Consider the following 17,457-nt stretch of genomic DNA (forward strand, 5'->3'; position numbering starts at 1 on the left):
CAGCTGTAGTTGGATAGGGTATCCAAAGGATGTTCACATTGTTGACACATGAGATGATGAATTTAAAAAAAAATTATAGATGTAAGTCCTTCAGTTGAGAAGAGATCTTGCCTGTTGTAACCTTTAGTTGCCTCAGAGGCAGATGTGAACTCATTCATATTTGGTTGACTGCTACGTATAAGCCACTTCACGTCTCTGAGCTTATTAATTCTTTCGCAAAATAATACCACTAATAACTTACTGCTGTACCTTCCAAGGTTATTTTGAGGATCACTTGAGAAAATTTGTGATACTTTTTTTGTAAGCTCTAACATAGCCTGAAGAGTGTTAGGCTTTGAGTTGTTTTTGTGACACATGTGTTTGTCGAATACATTTTAATAGTTTAATATCTATAGGACTTGGTAATTTTAACATGCATACTCGATTTCTTTTTAGTTTCCTCTCTGTGCTATGGGAGATGTCAAGGAATCAAAAATGCAAATAACACCAGAAACTCCAGGAAGGATCCCTGTTTTAAATCCTTTTGAAAGTCCTAGTGATTATTCTAATCTCCATGAACAAACTCTCGCCAGTCCTTCTGTTTTTAAATCAACAAAAATACCAGTAAGTTATTCCTGACTAGTGTTTACAGCTAATTTGAAATGTAAATAGTTACAAATAATTTTAAATGTAAACATCTTTCTTTACAAGGTAAGGAGGAAATACATTATGGAGCATATATAGCTGCAATATACTTTTAAAAATTTTAGTGTTCATTATAATATAATGGTTAGGTTAGTAAGTTAGCTAGAAGATTTTTTTTTTTAAGTTCAAGAACAATATATGTTAGCTTCCTGCAGTTGTGGGTGTAGCTGCTAATACATTAGAGAAGAAGCTACATCATCTAATTTTCTGTTCTTATTTGGCAAACATTATTTGAGTGTTCTTATATGTCAGATACAGTGCTAAGCACAGGGATTACACCGTGAACAAGTTAGGATCATTAGACACAAATCTGTAAGGAGATTATATTCCAGCGTAGGGGTCAGCAAATTTTCTGTTAGGGGCCAGACAGTAAATACTTAAGCTTTATAGGTCATTTGGTCACTGTCACAACTACTCACTTCTGTCTTGTATCACAAAAGCAGCCATAGGCAGTGTGTAAAGACATAATGTTACTATGTTCCAATACAGCTTTATTTATGGACACATTGGAATTTCATATAGTTTTCACATGTCACAAAATATTATATTTTTTTGTTTTTTCCCAACCATTTAAAACTGTCAAAATAATTCTTAGCTTGCCATCTATTATAAAAAGAAACTAAACCCTATTTTAATGTGTTAGACACAACCAGATGAGTAATGTCAAGACAGTGTGATAGGTGCTGTGATTAGTGCTTAGCACAATAGTAATATGAAGGAAAAGCATTCTTCATGATATTAGAAAAGACTTCATCACTTTATCTATTTTTTTTTCTTTTTTTTTTTTTTTGGCAGAAATGGGATTTCACCATGTTGGCCAGGCTAGCCTCAAACCCCTGACCTCATGTGATCCACCCACCTCAGCCTCTCAAAGTGCCGGGATTACCATGAGCCACCATGCCTGTGCCACTTATTTTACTGTTATTTGCTACACTGGATAAGTTCTTTTGACCTTGGATCTTTCAACCTGCTAAGTTACTTAGGAAAACAAAGTGGCCGTTTCTACTATACTTTCATTTAGGTTTTACAATGAGCAGGTATGTACTAGTGAAAGATCGAGCAGTTTGTATTGAGTCATTACATCAGTCTGATCTTGTGATTTTTAATTGAATCATATTAAAATTAATCTCTTAGTCTTACTAAAAATAAATAATGGATTGATGGCAACTTAATCCTCAAAGTTGGAATGTATGGCATCTTGCGTTTTTAGGACTGAATTTGTCTAGAATATACTTCTAATTACAGATTAGGATTTAGATAAACCTTTGATTCGGTTGGATGGTTGAATACAGAAAGGCAGCACTGGTTGCTATTCATAATTATTTTAAGGATCAACTATGTTGTGAGCTTTTGCAGCCATCTCCAAGTCCTAACTAAGGACTTTGTTTAATTTCAGTTTCTTCTTAGTGAAAGTAAAGACCTTTGATAACTCCAAAAGATTTCTACTTTTACATGGGCTTAGTGTATCACACTGATGAGTGTTAATGGTGAAAGTTTTATACCTTTATTACTCTGTTGTGATTTTTCTAGTATTAGGTAATTCCAACCCAGGGAAAGATTTTGATATTTTAAAAGAGACACAGGCCGGCGCCATGGCTCATGCCTGTAATCCCAGCACTTTGGGAGGCCAAGGTGGGCCGATCACTTGAGGTCAAGAGTTTGAGACCAGCCTGGTCAACCCAGTAAAACCCTGTCTCTACTAAAAAAAAAAATTAAAAAAAAAAAAAAAATACAAAAATTAGCTGGACATGGTGGCAGGTGCCTGTAATCCCAGCTGTCAGGAGGCTGAGGCAGGAGAATTGCTTGAATCTAGGAGGTGGAGGTTGCAGTGAGCTGAGATTGCGCCACTGCACTCCAGCCTGGGTGACAGAATGAGACTGTCTTGAAAAAAATGAGAGAGAGAGACATACAATTAGGTCAGTTGATATAATGTGATATGATTACCCTTTGCCATTTAATTTCACGGTAAAGTCAGATTTTAAAATATAAGCTTTAAAATATTTTAATATTATAATCATTCATATTATTTCTTACATTGATTAGCATTTTGATGAACTATTTTAGTTTGCCTTTACTCATAAGCTCACTTTCTTTTGTTAAGACTCCAGGGAAATTTAGATGGTCTATTGATCAACTAGCTGTAATTAATCCTGTAGAAATAGACCCAGAAGATATTCATCGTCAAGCTTTATACTTAAGTCATTCTCGGTAAGTTTTCCTTTCTTGCACCTAAGTATAATAACACTCTCAAGTGAAGAGAGGTAGGAAATTCTAAATGTTGAGTCTTTTTCTACGTAAAGATATCAGGTAGAAAAAATTTTGATGCAGATTTTTCCTATCTAAATGAATTGGTTCAAATAAATACATTCAGAAAGATTTTCTTGCCAACAGTTCCAGATCTGGGTAGATACCTTTTTCTTTAACAGATAACCTATTCCCCCTGCTATTCAGGGGATAGCTCTGCACCCCTAGCACTCAGTAAAGGGAAGAGCATTTTGAAATTTGCACTTTGCTACATGGTTGTGACTTCTACCACGGACTTGTAGTCTGTCTTTTTGATGGTTTAGGGTGAAGAAAAATGCTGTTTCATTGTTGTCTGTTTGGGGACGCCTAAAATCCCCTTAAAGAGTTAAGTACACATTGAGTGGAAGGGTATCCATTAGCAACAGAGAAGTTTTTACACATCATCCAACTGTAACAATTCACTTGGACTGTGAATTACATTTTCTGCAATTCTACATATCACCCAGTACAGTCTTATTGTTGATGTGTTGTTTAGGTTTCAAGGCACAAATGTACTGCAGATTTAGTTTTTTATTACAAAATGTAAAGGCATATTATTCTTTTTTAGTTTTAAGGACTCTTTTGTTGATATGTTTTATAGTCTGATTTTTTAATATTTGAAAAAAATCAAATACGTGGTATGACCAGATTTTAACTTGCTGTCCTAAGGTAGACATGTTGTTATTCCAAAACAAAGGATAATCCTTTTCCCTTTGACTTTAGAATTCAGTCACAAAAAGTTGCATACATATTGAGATGTTCTGGTAAATACTTATTGGCTTTTCTCCTCCATCTTCTCTTTCCTTGGTAACATGATGATCATTCACTCATAAAATTAATGTCCATCCAGACATAGTGTTAATAGGAAGGGTCTAGAATGAGGATAAAGCATGAAAGGATTTTAACTTAAATTTAAGTAATACCTTTGAGGCCAGGCGTGGTGGCTCATCCCTGTAATTCCAGCACTTTGGGAGGCTGAGGCGTGCAGATCACTTGAGGTCATGAGTTCAAGACCAGCCTGGCCAACATGGTGAAACCATATCTCTAATAAACATACAAAAAGATTAGCCAGGTATGGTGGTGCACACCTGTAATCGCAGCTACTTGGGAGGCTGAGGCGGGAGAATTACTTGAACCCAGAGGCAAAGGTTGCAGTGAGCTGAGGTGGTGCCATTGTACTGTAGCCTGGACAACAGAGCAAGACTCCTCCTCAAAAAAATAAAATAAATAAATAAGTAAATAAATAATACCTTTGAAAGAGAAGGTGAGAAGAATATCTAAAAGCAAATAGCAAATGAGTCACAGCTAGTGATTAATTTTTTGTTTCACACAAACTTTATTATGCTTAATTATTTTGTCTGGTTTCTTCAATATATTGAATGATGGACAACTATTACATTTATCAGTCAAGAGATTTTTATTGAGTACTTTGAGGGACTGTAAGAAACACCGAAGAGGTACAGGATATTAAGAGTCAAGAGTCAAAAATAATTAGACCAAAGTTGTAACACAGTGCTTTCGTACTTAATGCTAAATGATAGATTGTCTGCAAAGGTTTGTAAAGATAATCTTGGTGTCTCTCAGTACATAGATTTGTGATGTAGAAGAGGGGAAAAGAGTGGGAAAATAATCTAATTTAATTCGTTAATATAATTTAATGAATGGTTATGGCTTCCACCAAGAATAGTCAATATATTCTTAGCAGAATATCTTGATTCATCCTTAGAAACAAGCAGTGTCTTTTAGTATCTCTTCTTACATCTTAGCTCTCTACTTCAATTCTTCCCATACTTTTCATGCTACCATCCACACAGAAAACAATAACTGTAAAGCGTACTAGTGGAAGCAAGTGAGTCTTGACCACATAGGTGACCAGTCCTGAGGTCCCCTCTCCTTTGCCACCTTGCAAAGGCTGAATATTCAGACCACACCTGTACCTGTATGCATCATACTGGTGTTCAGTGATATGCTGGTCAGGATGCTCTCCCCTGTATGACTTCTTAGAATTGTCTTTGATCTGACTCTAGAATATTTGACCACACTGATTTTTACTGCTTCCAGCAATCACCTGACTATTGAGGTTCTTGAAGTCCCTCTGATGAAGTAGCAAAAAGTTTCTGAATGTAGTAATCCTAGTTCAGAGCTTACTTGCTATTTGCTAAACTTATTATGTGCTGCCATTTTGACCTGGTTAATACCATGATAAGATGAACCAGAAGTGAGTTGCTATCCTGAAAATGGCTACTGTTCAAGCTGGGACATGGGGGTTGATACTGTAGTTTATTTTTTTAGACATCTCCCACTTGAAAAATCTACTTAATTTAATTTCTGAAATGTGTACATTCTCACATAAGCTTTATGAGCAAATCTATATGTGAAAACAATTCGCATCCTGGAAAACTATGCAGCCACAAAAAGAATGAGATCCTGTCCTTTCCATGGACATGGATGGAGCTGGAGGCCATTATTCTTAGTAAACTAACCCAGGAACAGAAAACCAAACACTTCATGTTCTCACTTATAAGTGGGAGCCAAGTGATGAGAGCATGTGGACACATAGAGGGGAACACCACACACTGGGGCCTTTTGGAGGGTAGAGGATGGGAGGAGAGAGAAGATCAGGAAAGATAACTGTTGGATACTAGGCTTAATACCTGGGTGATGAAATAATCTACATAACAACCCCCCATGATACAAGTTTACCTATGTAATAAACCTGCACTTGTACCCCTGAACTTAAAATAAAAGTTAAAGAAAAAATTCTGAGACAAAGTAATTTTAAATTGTAAAAAAAAAAATTACTGATGGAAAGCAAGCATTCTTTCCTATAATGGAATAAAAAAGTGATCCTACAAGGCTAACTGCTCAGTCCTTGGCAAGTATATGCTTTGTGCTTGTGACCTGACATTTTATATTAAATCTTGTAGCTGAGACATTTATGTTGCGGTAATTGCATATTCAAAGTGAAAAAAAATTTATTTGGACAAAATATATTCTGAATGTTTTATTTCAGATTTAATACTTTTGACTGTTCAGAACTGTAAGTGATAACTATCCTTCTATTTTACAGTAAAAATTAATTCTAAAATTATTACCATGGTAAACTTGTTATAAATTAAGAGAAAAAACTTGGACGATTTTTAGATATATGTTGAATTAAATACTGCTTAATTTGTATTAAGGGACAAAATTTATCAAATTTATATTGTTAAAAGCAATTTAAAATTATATCAGTGTAAGTGTTTTGAAATAAAGTATTCCATTCAAACTTTGAATGGAAAAGAGGGAGGTAAGCCTAACAGCTAACTGCTGAATTTCAGAATACTGCCATTTACTAAATGTTACAAGATACCACCAGTATTTATTATAAAGTGAACTTAACATTTGCCAGTTTTCAATGGACAGAGATTATCTCTTTGAAAGGTTATTATTTTAAATGTTCAATAAGCTTAAGTAATAGCATGGTTATTTTTCTTCTTTATCTTTGTATAGAATAGATAAAGATGTGGAAGACAAAAGACAAAAAGCCATTGAAGAGGTAACTTAAAACTGTTACTGATCACTAAACCAGTGCATGTGTGTCACTTCCTTTAGGAAGATTTTCTTCAAATCCTTCACTGTCCCATTTCCCCACCAAACCCTCCCCAGCCCCAACTACATAAAGCACCCTTCTGTGCTGTCCTAAGCCAATAATTTTCAGCTATCCCAGTGCCTTGCATAGTACTTGTATACTATTGTAATGGTCAGTTGAGTGTTTCTCTTCTCTAGACTCAATTGTTTTTTGGACAATACTGTACTTCATCTTTTCATTCTCAGGACCTACCACAATTTGTCTTCCTTGTGCCTTCAAAATATTGATGAGCACAAACTTTGTTTCAAGTTGAGTTTATGTAGAGGAAGTTGAATATTCTCAGGCCTTCAGAGTCTAGATTGGCATTCAGAATGACATTATCTTTTGTTGTTAATACTTTGGATTTTTAAGATATTCATGAAATAAAATCTCTTACTGTTAAATAGGAAAGGGATATCATAATTTAGCCTTTTTAAAAAAGAAAAGTAATTAAGTTTTTTGCTTTTTTTTTTTCTGTCTGTTGAACTGCCTCCCTTAGCATCTAAGTAAGGGTTTTTAAATTTTTATTGTTTTTTATTATTATTTTTTGAGATGGCGTTTCGCTCTTGTTGCCCAGACTGGAGTGCAATGGTGCTATCTTGGCTCACTGCAACTTTCACCTCCCGGGTTCAAGCGATTCTCCTGCCTCAGCCTCCTGAGCAGCTGGGATTACAGGCATGCGCCACCAAGCCCAGCTAATTTTGTATTTTTAGTGGAGATGGGGTTTCTCCATGTTGATCAGGCTGGTCTCAAACTTCCAGCCTCAGGTGATACTCCCACCTCAGCCTCCCAAAGTGATGGGATTACAGGCGTGCGCCATGGCGCCCAGCCCAGCATCTAAGTAAGGGTTATTTACTTAGTTGTTTCCTCAGAAAGTCTCTATCTGATGGCAGCATTTCTGATTTTTGCTTTTCCACCTCTCTAACCCCCTCTACCCGCCTCTGTTCCCTAGCCATACTGGTTCTTCTGTATCCCAAAAGACTATATTTACTGCTGCCAAACATTACCTACTTCTTTATCTATCTAGTAACTGCATAGTTTTCATTCTGACTCAATCACTGGGTTCCTCCCCAGCTGAATATTCTCAGACTCTCCAAATTTCCAACATTGTAGAAAAATGCTTTCTTTTAAGAATCCTTAATTTTAAAGGGAAACCCAGCAGGTAAACTTAAGAACATAAAGAAAATCTGTTTCTTTTCAATATATGTTTTTGAAAATATGCTAAATTATGTACATAGTAAAAACAAAAAGAAAAAATATAAAAAAACCTTCTGTTTCCCCATCCTACTTTGTGAAAGTAATGACTATAACATTTCTTATGTATACCTTCAGATTAATTTTATGTGTTTAATAGCCTATGTCCTTAAAATATTTTTGACAGATAGGATTATCATTCTTATACTATTATCATTCTCATACTGCATCGTGCTTTTTTTGCCTAATGATTTTTCTTAGAAATTTTTTGATAACCAACATATACAGATTTTTTTTTTTTTTTTTTTTTTTTTTGAGACGGAGTTTCATTCATGTTACCCAGGCTGGAGTGCAATGGCGTGATCTCGGCTCACCGCAACCTCCGCCTCCTGGGTTCAGGCAATTCTCCTGCCTCAGCCTCCTGAGTAGCTGGGATTACAGGCACGCACCACCATGCCCAGCTAATTTTTTGTATTTTTTGTAGAGACGGGGTTTCACCAAGTTGACCAGGATGGTCTCGATCTCTTGACCTCGTGATCCACCCGCCTCGGCCTCCCAAAGTGCTGGGATTACAGGCTTGAGTCACCGCGCCCGGCCCATATACAGATTTTTACATTCTCTTAGTAACAGCATAGTAACCTAGCCCCTGTTGACAGATGTTTAAATTGTGTTCATTATTCTTCTGTCCTAAATAATGCTGCAGCGATTTGTACATACCTCTTTATGTTCTTGAAGTGGACTTACTAAGTCAGAAGCTTTATGAATTTTCAGTTTTGGTAGCTTTAACCATATTGCCCTCCTAAAAGGTTATACCAATTTATACTCCTGATTACAGGATGACACTGCTTGACTTTCCATATCTCCAATATTGATTATTATCAGAGTTCTTAATTCTACTCTTACTACTTTAAAAATGACATTTTTGTATTTGTATTTCTTTACTTTTGAGTGAACTTATACATCACTTCCTAAGTTTATAGGTCATTTAATTTTTTTCTGGTAATTGTCTATATTTGCCTCATTCTACCTTTTTTTTTTTTTAATGTTTTCCTCATAGATTCATGGGTAGTTTAGTTAAGAAAATTAGCTTTTAGTTATATGTGTAGCAAAATGTAAAGAAAATGTTTTTGGTTACCTGTAAAACAGAGTGATGGGAAAATACTGTGTTAGAAATGAAAGAGAAATGTATCTAAATGCTGTATCTCCTTTTGAATATACTGGCCAGAAGTGTAGTGGTAAATGTTTAACTGGCTCTCTGATTGTGGAAGGAATATGATTTATAGTGACTGCTGCTATCTGTAGTGTAAGTACTCCAACCATGGCCATTTCAAGCTACTGATGTGTCATCACTGAATGGAAAAGGAAAAATAGTGGCATACCATTATATGTAGGAATTCCACCGTACACATACAAAAGGCATTATTAACCTCAAGAGCATAGATATTGATAAATGTATAAAATAATTAGCAAGTGGTGAGTTTTGAATATTTGTTACCTTTCTAATATAATTTATTTAATTGTAAGTTTACATAATTTTATTTTTAATATTGTTTTTAACAACTGGCGCACAGAATTCTTGAAAATTCAATGATCAGATCTTTAGAGCCAGAACAAGCGAGCCAGCTCTAGTGCCACCATTCATACTGGCTTACTTGCATATCTGTCTTAATATATTCCGCCCCTTTTCATCTTCCTTTTTGTAACCACACCAAAAAAAACCTGAGAAAGAAATTTAAAATACTTTGTCTATGATTAATGCTCTTAGTTTCGTTTGCAAGTTTCAAATATAACTGGTTGATTTGAAGTATTAAGATTCTTCTTTAAATATGCTTTAAATTTCTTCTATTTTTCCTTTGGTCTTTTGTGCTTTTAAGTATTAAAAGTTTTGCATATAATTATAAAGTTAGTATATGACATGTTTAATGGTTATTGGGAAATAAGACAGGTACCTTCTCACATTTTGGGCGGAATATATGCCTAATTGTATGACTTTAATTTTCCTAGTTTTTCACTAAAGATGTCATCGTACCCTCTCCTTGGACTGATCATGAAGGGAAACAGCCTTCACAATATCATTCCAGTAAATGTGAGTGTACTAAAAATGATATAAATAAAATAAATCAGTGGATATAAAGCAACATATCATGAAGTGCTAGTATATCTGCTTTGTAAGGAGCTTGCTTTAAAATCCTCGATAACATAGAATTTAACTCCTTTTAGAATTAGAATTAAAAATTTGACTAATATTTATTGAATTGAATTCTTTTTTTTTTTAGCTGTTTCATTCTGAATTTAACTTTTTCTTCATGACTATTGTGAATGTCAGTTACAATGATGGTTATAGAGGATTCACAGATGAAGAAATAGTTGGTGCTGAATATACAGATGAGTTGTTAATGACTTTAGCAGTATTTTGAAGGTTAATATTTTAAATAAAATCCTAAATTGTATTGCCTTTTGCTAATTTGCTAATTTCTCATAAAAGTAAAGAAAGGATGAAGCCTTAATATGACCTCTGGGACAGTGTATTATTGCTGAGTATCTGCTAAATTAATAAGGAAATTAAAGGGCAAGCCAGTAATCTATCAAATATCTTTCTTTCTCCAGGCAATGGTTGTCTTATATGTGCTCTCACTGCTCTTTGGGTTGTGAGGCAGTATTCAGGTGTCACTTGTATATATGCATCCCTGATTACAGTGGAATTACACTTTATATTGTAGTCTACCTTAATTGTGCTTTCAGTGTAAGAGAGCGTATTTGTTCCATTCTTTATCAAAAACACAACATAATAATGCAACAATAATAGGTAAGCTGGATCAGTGCTTGCTCTATGCCAGGACAGTGCTAAGTGCTTTCAGTAATTTCTTATATGAAGTGGGTGCAATTATTGGCCTCATTTTTTAGGTAAGAAAACCTAGTTTTAGAAAGGTGAGAGCATTTGTCAAGGGTTACAGAGATGATAAAAGTGGGACAACCTGGATTCAAAATTAGGCATCCTCAAATCAGATGCTGTATTCTTAGCCATTTTGAATTAATGGTAGTGTGCAATAGTAGATGGAAATCTGGATTGTAAAACTTCCTACTTTTATAAACCAGAGAGGTGACCTTGATCAAATTATTCAATCTCTTTGTACCTCAGTCTTTTATTTGTGAAATAAAAGGATTGAACTAGAGTTGTCCATTTACAACCCTCTTAGCTCCAAAATTGTGTGTTCAAGGTGACATTCTCATAGATACTAGTTTTTCACCCCCAAATTCTTTACTGTTGGATTTTTTTTCAACAGGTGAATCAACCTTCTTCAGTGATTTTTTTTTTTTTATAACATTTTGTATTCCAAGCATTCTATTTTAGCTAAAAATACATAGACTCTTTGAAACCAAATCCAGCCCATGGTAACAGTGCAGTGGTTAAGAGGCTGGGCTCCAGAGCTGTGCTGTCTCCTGTGTTGTTGGGAGACAGTGCTCCATCAACCTCACACATTTCTGCACACCTTTTATGGAGTGGCATGGACAGGTTCTGTTCCAAACTATCTTCTCAAGGGTGTTTGTCTTGTGAACATCCTTGGAAGGTCGAGATAGTGTGTGCTACCAGAGCGGAGGGTAGCTTGTTTTGCTGTCCAGGGTAATAAAGATGATGTCTCCCTCTGGAGCAAGTTTGTTTGCAGTCTCTTATAAAAGAGATTTCCTAAGCTTGGGATTTCTGAGCTGTGGTGAAAACCCATTGTGTGTCCACCAGCCACCTGGGTATTTTAATTTGGAATCTTATAAGATAGCACTCCTCCCATGATTAGGAGAGACACAGATGGAGATAAAAATTTTATTACTTACAAGTCCTGGGGGTACACAGCATGCCTGAACACCACACATGGGGGTCAGTGAGAGAAAGGGACCCATGGGCCAATGCCTTTATCAAGTCCAGGGCATTATCCAAACAGAGTTTTAGTTGGTGGGTTTAAAGCAAGCAGGCATGCATTGAGGAGGTCACACAGTGACTGAGAGGTAGTCACTGTGGTACGTCTGTGTAATCCATGTGAGGTATGAGGGTCAGGGGGACAGTCAGGTAGGCCGTATGTAGCTGTCCCATAGGGAGGTGGTTACCAGGAGGAATTTATAGAAGGCAGATATCTGGATCAACCACATAGAGGTATAGAATTGGAAACTGTCAAGGTTGAATGAACCCTGCTTTTGGTATGATGAAGTCCAACTTGTAGGCAGAATTATAAGAATTCACTGCACTGGGCTGTTTCAGGTCACCTTCTTGGCACTTGGGGACAAGGGGAACTGATAGGAACGTTAAGTGCATGCTGCCTGCTGTGCTGAAAACAATGCAGTCCTTTGTCTTTGACCCCAGAAGCCTCATGTCTTTAGCTAGCACCCATGGAACTTCGACATGTTCACTACTTGTTAGCTGGCAAGTTGGGTAAAATCTTAGACCCTTCATAGTTCTTGACAGATGTGGCTATGTATGACTGATTAAAGTTAAATTTACAAATAGAGTTTCCCATTCACCATATTCACATTTCAGGTGCCCAATAGCCATGTGTGTGTCAGGTAGTGTATAGAGAACGTTTGCATCGTCACAGAAAAAGTTCTGTTGGATGCTACTTTAGGGCCAAGGTTGGCAGCCCTTATCTGTAAAGGACCCAATAATAAATATTTAAGCCTTTACTGACCACACAGTCTCTGTCAGAACCATTCAACTCTACTGCTGTACCACAAAAGCAGCCAGTGACAATATGTAAATGAGTGTGAGTGTGTACCAGTAAAACTGTATTTACAAAAACAAGTGACAGGCCAGATTTGTGCCATGAACCATAGTTTGCTGACCCTTACTCTAGTATAATATTATCTGGGATTGAATTGTACCCAGTAAAGCTCACTAGCTGTGTGACTGTAGGTGAGTTACTTAGCTTTTCTGTGCCTCAGTTACCTTATCTATAAAATGATGGTTATTATGGTTATGATCTAAGATCATGTACCTGGCACATGGTAAGTGGTTATTTACCTAAAGGTTAACAAAGAAAATGATGAATGAGGGAAAAAGAGGTTTTGTTTATACATGTTAGCTTGTGCTATTAGCTTTTACTTTTCATGCAGCAAACATAAATGTTTATAATAGTAAACATTTCAGCGCATATCCTCATGTGTTTTCATTTATGGACTTGAGTGAGAATTTCCCTGGGATATATACGCAGGTAGAGGATTTCTGAGTTATAGAATGTATCTTTACCTAATCTGACTACACAGTATTAGGGTGCTCCCTAGATTGTCTGCACAGCCCCCACAGTGCCTAGGGTTCCTGTGTCCCAGCATCCCTGCCTGCCCTTGGCGTTAGCCAGCTTTTACATGTCTGCCTTTCTTATAGGTTATTTGACATTCTAAATGATTGTTTCCGTTTTCTTTTTGTCTTCATATACTAATGACCTTTTAAATTTCATCTCGAAAACGCCTACTTGTGATTCATTAATGTGTTGCAATTGGAGTTGCTATCCTTTTTTTCCCCCATTAATTCCTAAGGTAACTTATGTATTGTGATTATATTGGTCTTAAACATTTCAAATGTTATCTCCCATTCTGTCATATGTATGTTAATGTTTGTTCTTGATATCCTGAATTGCCAGAAAATTCTTACTTTGGTGTAATCAAATCCATCTTTTTTTCCTCATTTAATTGTGATCTTAAACTTGTCTAAGCCCTTCTAGGGGAAACAACCAAAACACTTGGAATGGAGTTGAAAAGTGTTGTGACAGCGTTGCTGTAGGTGTCTGGCCTGAGGAGGGCAAGGGAGGCATGCTGCCAGAAGATAAAATTTAAGCTGAGATTTGAGTTAGACACCTGGAATTCCAGGGAGAAAAGCCAGGGAGGAGATAGCATAAGATAATACCTAGAGATGAGAGAGATACATGTTTCTTGTTTGTTTGTTTTAGGGACTCAAATAATATTTAGTTAGATGGCAACCATGTTAGAGAAATACACATGGTTTTGAAGGGCCTTGTAAGCCAATGAAGCGTTTGGATTTTAGCCTAAAGACTATTACAGGGTTTTAGGCAGAGAGAGTATTGATTACATCTGTCTTATAGAAGGTCATTCTGCCCGCAGTGAAGAAAGCATCTACGTCCAGAATTGTATTTATTAGCCATTTTGATAGTATTTAACAAGGAAATTTAATTTATTCAGCAATCCACTTACCTATTTTAAAATTTAGGATTATTAGGTTATTATACTCTATCTTGTCATTTTATTTTAAAATTCCTGAGTTGTTTCTGGCTTTGGAGGGGGAGGTTTGTTTGGTCCCCTTGCATTTTCTTCCTTTTTATCTTGCTTATGTTGTCTTTTTTGTCATTGTTTTAGTTTTTGGGTTTTTTAAATCTGGTGGTTTTTCAACTTATAAAACTTTAGAGTTAAAATAATTTGCACCCTTGTTTTTAACTCCTATTGTGAAAGAAACTCATGGTTTTATTGATCAAGTTTCAGGTTTTGTCAAAATAATCTGGCAGTTTAATTGTTGAGGACATTGAGGATAGCTAAGAGATATCCCTAACCTTTTAAGGTTGACATCAGGAAGAGTAGCCTTCATTTCCTTAAAAACATATATTACTTTGGGATTCATCAGCTTTACTACCAGATATATATCCAAAGGAACTGAAATTAGTAATTCAAAGAGATAGCTACACTCTCATATTTATTGCTGCATCATTAGTTACAACAGCCTTGATATGGAATCAACCTAAGTGTCCATCAACAGATGAAAGGATTTTTAAAATGTGGTACATATACACATGGAATACTATTCTGCCTTAACAAAGAGGAAATTTTGTCATTTGTGACACCATGTATGAATCTAGAGGACATTATGCTAAGTGAAAAAAGCCAGGCACAGAAAGACAAATACTAAATAATTTCACTTATATGTGGAATCTAAAAAAGTCAGACTCTTAGAAGTAAAGAAGAGAGTGGTGGTTGCCAGACGGTAGGGAGGAGGGGTCTTGGGGGAGATGTTGGTTAAAGGGTACGAAGTTTCAGTTAGACAGGAAGAATAAGTTCTGGTGATCTATAACTGGTAATCAGGTGTTCTGTATTTCAAAATTGCTGAAAGTAGATTTTATTTTATTTTATTTTTTTTTTTGAGACGGAGTTTTCGCTCTTGTTACCCAGGCTGGAGTGCAATGGCGCGATTTCGGCTCACCGCAACCTCCGTCTCCTGGGTTCAGGCAATTCTCCTGCCTCAGCCTCCTGGGTAGCTGGGATTACAGGCACGCGCCACCATGCCCAGCCAATTTTTTTTGTATTTTTAGTAGAGACGGGGTTTCACCATATTGACCAGGATGGTCTCGATCTCTTGACCTCGTGATCCACCCGCCTCGGCCTCCCAAAGTGCTGGGATTACAGGCTTGAGCCACCGCCCGGCCGAAAGTAGATTTTAAATGTTCCCACCACAAAGAAATGAAAAGTATTTGAGACAATGGATAGTAAATTAGCCTGATTTGCTCTTATCACAGTGTATACATGTATTGAAACATCACATTGTACCCCATAAATATATACAATTATTTATTATTCAGAGAAAAATGTAAAAAAAAAAAAAAAGTATTACTTGGTGCCTCCTTATTTGCTGTGGTAATCCTTTATTTAGTTTTATCCTTGTATTCCCTCAAAGGTAAAAAAAAAATAAGAGAAACATCCCAAAATATCTACTTATATATGCAGATTTTTTTTTTAATGTTGCAAAATAAAAGTTTTCACTGTCTTAATTTTTTACTCTGGAAAAAGTAATGCTAACACAAATGAAAAGTATAAAACGTAGGCTTTTTCACTTACAATGTTTTACAGGCACTAACATAAATAGTGACTCTCCAATTGGAAAAAAGCTGACCATTCATTCTGAGAAAAGCAATGGTGAGTATGAACACAGTCTGAAAGAAGTATGTTCCATGTTAAGCTACATTTGATTCTAAACCAAGTTCAGGTAGTAACACTTTACTCTGGAAACTGTTTATATTTTTTAAAAATTTACTTTTATATTTATTTTTTTGAGACAGGGTCTCACTCTGTCACCCAAGCTGGAGTGCAGTGGCACAATCAAGAGCTCACTGCAACCTTGACATCCCAAGCTCAGGTGATCCTCCCACCTCAGCCTCCTCAGTAGCTAGGACTATAGGCATCAGCCCCCACACCTGGCTAATTTTTGTATTTTTTGTAGAGACAGTGTTTTGCCATGTTGCCCAGACATGTCTCAAACTCCTGGGCCCAAGCTATCTGCCCACCTTGGCCTCCCAAAGTGCTAGGATTATAGGCGTGAGCCACCAAGCCTGGTCCATTTGCGTTTTTTGAATGAGCTACGTAATAACCATATGAGAGCTGACCTTTAAAAACAAGTATAGTAGAACAGGTCCATCCAGCATATTTTAGAAATAGCAGCAGTGTTTTGTTTTCTTGTTCAAGGCGTGTGAATTGATTTCTGGTCTTGGAAAGCATTCTTTTTCTTTTTTTCCCATGACGTTGTGCGGTTCTGAGTTAGTTTCTGAATTCTGAGGGAAAGCATTCTTTCAAAAATTGGTTCAAGTGAGAAATCTCCTCCCAAATACAGGCTGGCTTCCTTTTCAAGTGCCAGTACCAGGAGTTAACTTTTACTATTTACACGTTTACGCCAGTGGCGGAGAGTGTGGGAAACCACTTCTAGAAAGGTGACAGGGTATGTAATAGAATGCAGAAATGGAATACTTCGTTTGGCTGGAGCATCACAGGGAGATGGTTGACTGGGTAGCACATGCTGAATTGCATATCGTATACTTTTCATTGATTTCTCCCATGTTTGAATTTATTTATTTGTTTGCTTGTTTTCAGCTGCTTGTCAGACATTGCTGTCTCTTCCTGTGGATTTTAATTTAGAAAATATATTAGGTAAATACCGTATTTGTTTAAACCTTTAATAACTTAAACCAAAGGTTTTGTTTGGCTGGCTTTTTGTAAATGGTAATATGGGAAATATGTGGTAGGGAAACTGTCCTGAAATTTTTCTTTTCTTGAACATGATTTGAATAGTCTTATTATCATAATGAACTTTATTACTATAGACAGAAACTATAAACATTTTATTGGTATTCCTTATACTAACAATGTAGCAGTAAAAACTAAGGAATAATTTAAGATGTAAAACATCACATATGCAATTAAACTTTGCCCTCTTTTTGGGAAAAAAATTCAAACATGTAGTACATAATGGCTTCTTAAAAGTTGAGACTCAACAGAAGTATAATTGCTCTTTAAAATGACTAGCTCTGTTATTAAATACAGGTGACTATTTTAAAGCTGATGAATTTGCTGATCAATCTCCTGGAAACCTCAGTTCTTCATCCCTCAGAAGAAAGCTGTTTTTGGATGGGAACGGAAGCATCTCCGACTCGTTACCTTCAGCTTCTCCCAGAAGTCCTCATAGTGGTGCTCAAACATCACTGGAGATGTTTTATTCAATAGATTTGTCTCCTGTAAAGTGTAGGAGCCCCTTGCAGACACCAAGTTCGGTGAGTATACTAAAAAAGCAGTCGGCTGATTTGCTGTCAAGCTTGTCCAACCCACATTATTTTGTTGTTGTTCTGTCTTAGGCTTTCAGCAGCCTGAAGCTGTGGTTTTTGGTTTCCACTTTTGGTAATGAGTGGAAAAAAGGGATAAGGAAGGGCCTTTACTGG

At 36.3% G+C, this 17,457-nt stretch overlaps 1 protein-coding gene across 8 annotated transcripts in view; it reads left to right on the top strand.

Annotated features, from left to right (window-relative positions):
- Positions 1-17,457, top strand: part of BORA (BORA aurora kinase A activator) — a 32,152-nt gene that overhangs the window by 728 nt on the left and 13,967 nt on the right. For 3 of the 8 annotated variants that reach the window (XM_032277338.1, XM_032277339.1, XM_032277340.1), the window contains exons 2-8: positions 436-603; positions 2,786-2,892; positions 6,460-6,505; positions 9,776-9,857; positions 15,602-15,667; positions 16,616-16,672; positions 17,066-17,292. In XM_032277338.1, coding sequence (XP_032133229.1) covers positions 451-603; positions 2,786-2,892; positions 6,460-6,505; positions 9,776-9,857; positions 15,602-15,667; positions 16,616-16,672; positions 17,066-17,292 — 738 coding nt within the window. In that variant the 5' untranslated portion in view covers positions 436-450. The remainder of the gene's footprint in view (positions 1-435; positions 604-2,785; positions 2,893-6,459; positions 6,506-9,775; positions 9,858-15,601; positions 15,668-16,615; positions 16,673-17,065; positions 17,293-17,457) is intronic. The other 5 variants (XM_032277342.1, XM_032277343.1, XM_032277344.1 and 2 more) reach the window with 3 other exon arrangements.

The sequence above is a fragment of the Sapajus apella genome, unplaced genomic scaffold (genome assembly GCF_009761245.1).
Source record: "Sapajus apella isolate SASKATOON/1434 unplaced genomic scaffold, GSC_monkey_1.0 scaffold9, whole genome shotgun sequence".
Classification (NCBI taxonomy): domain Eukaryota; kingdom Metazoa; phylum Chordata; class Mammalia; order Primates; family Cebidae; genus Sapajus; species Sapajus apella.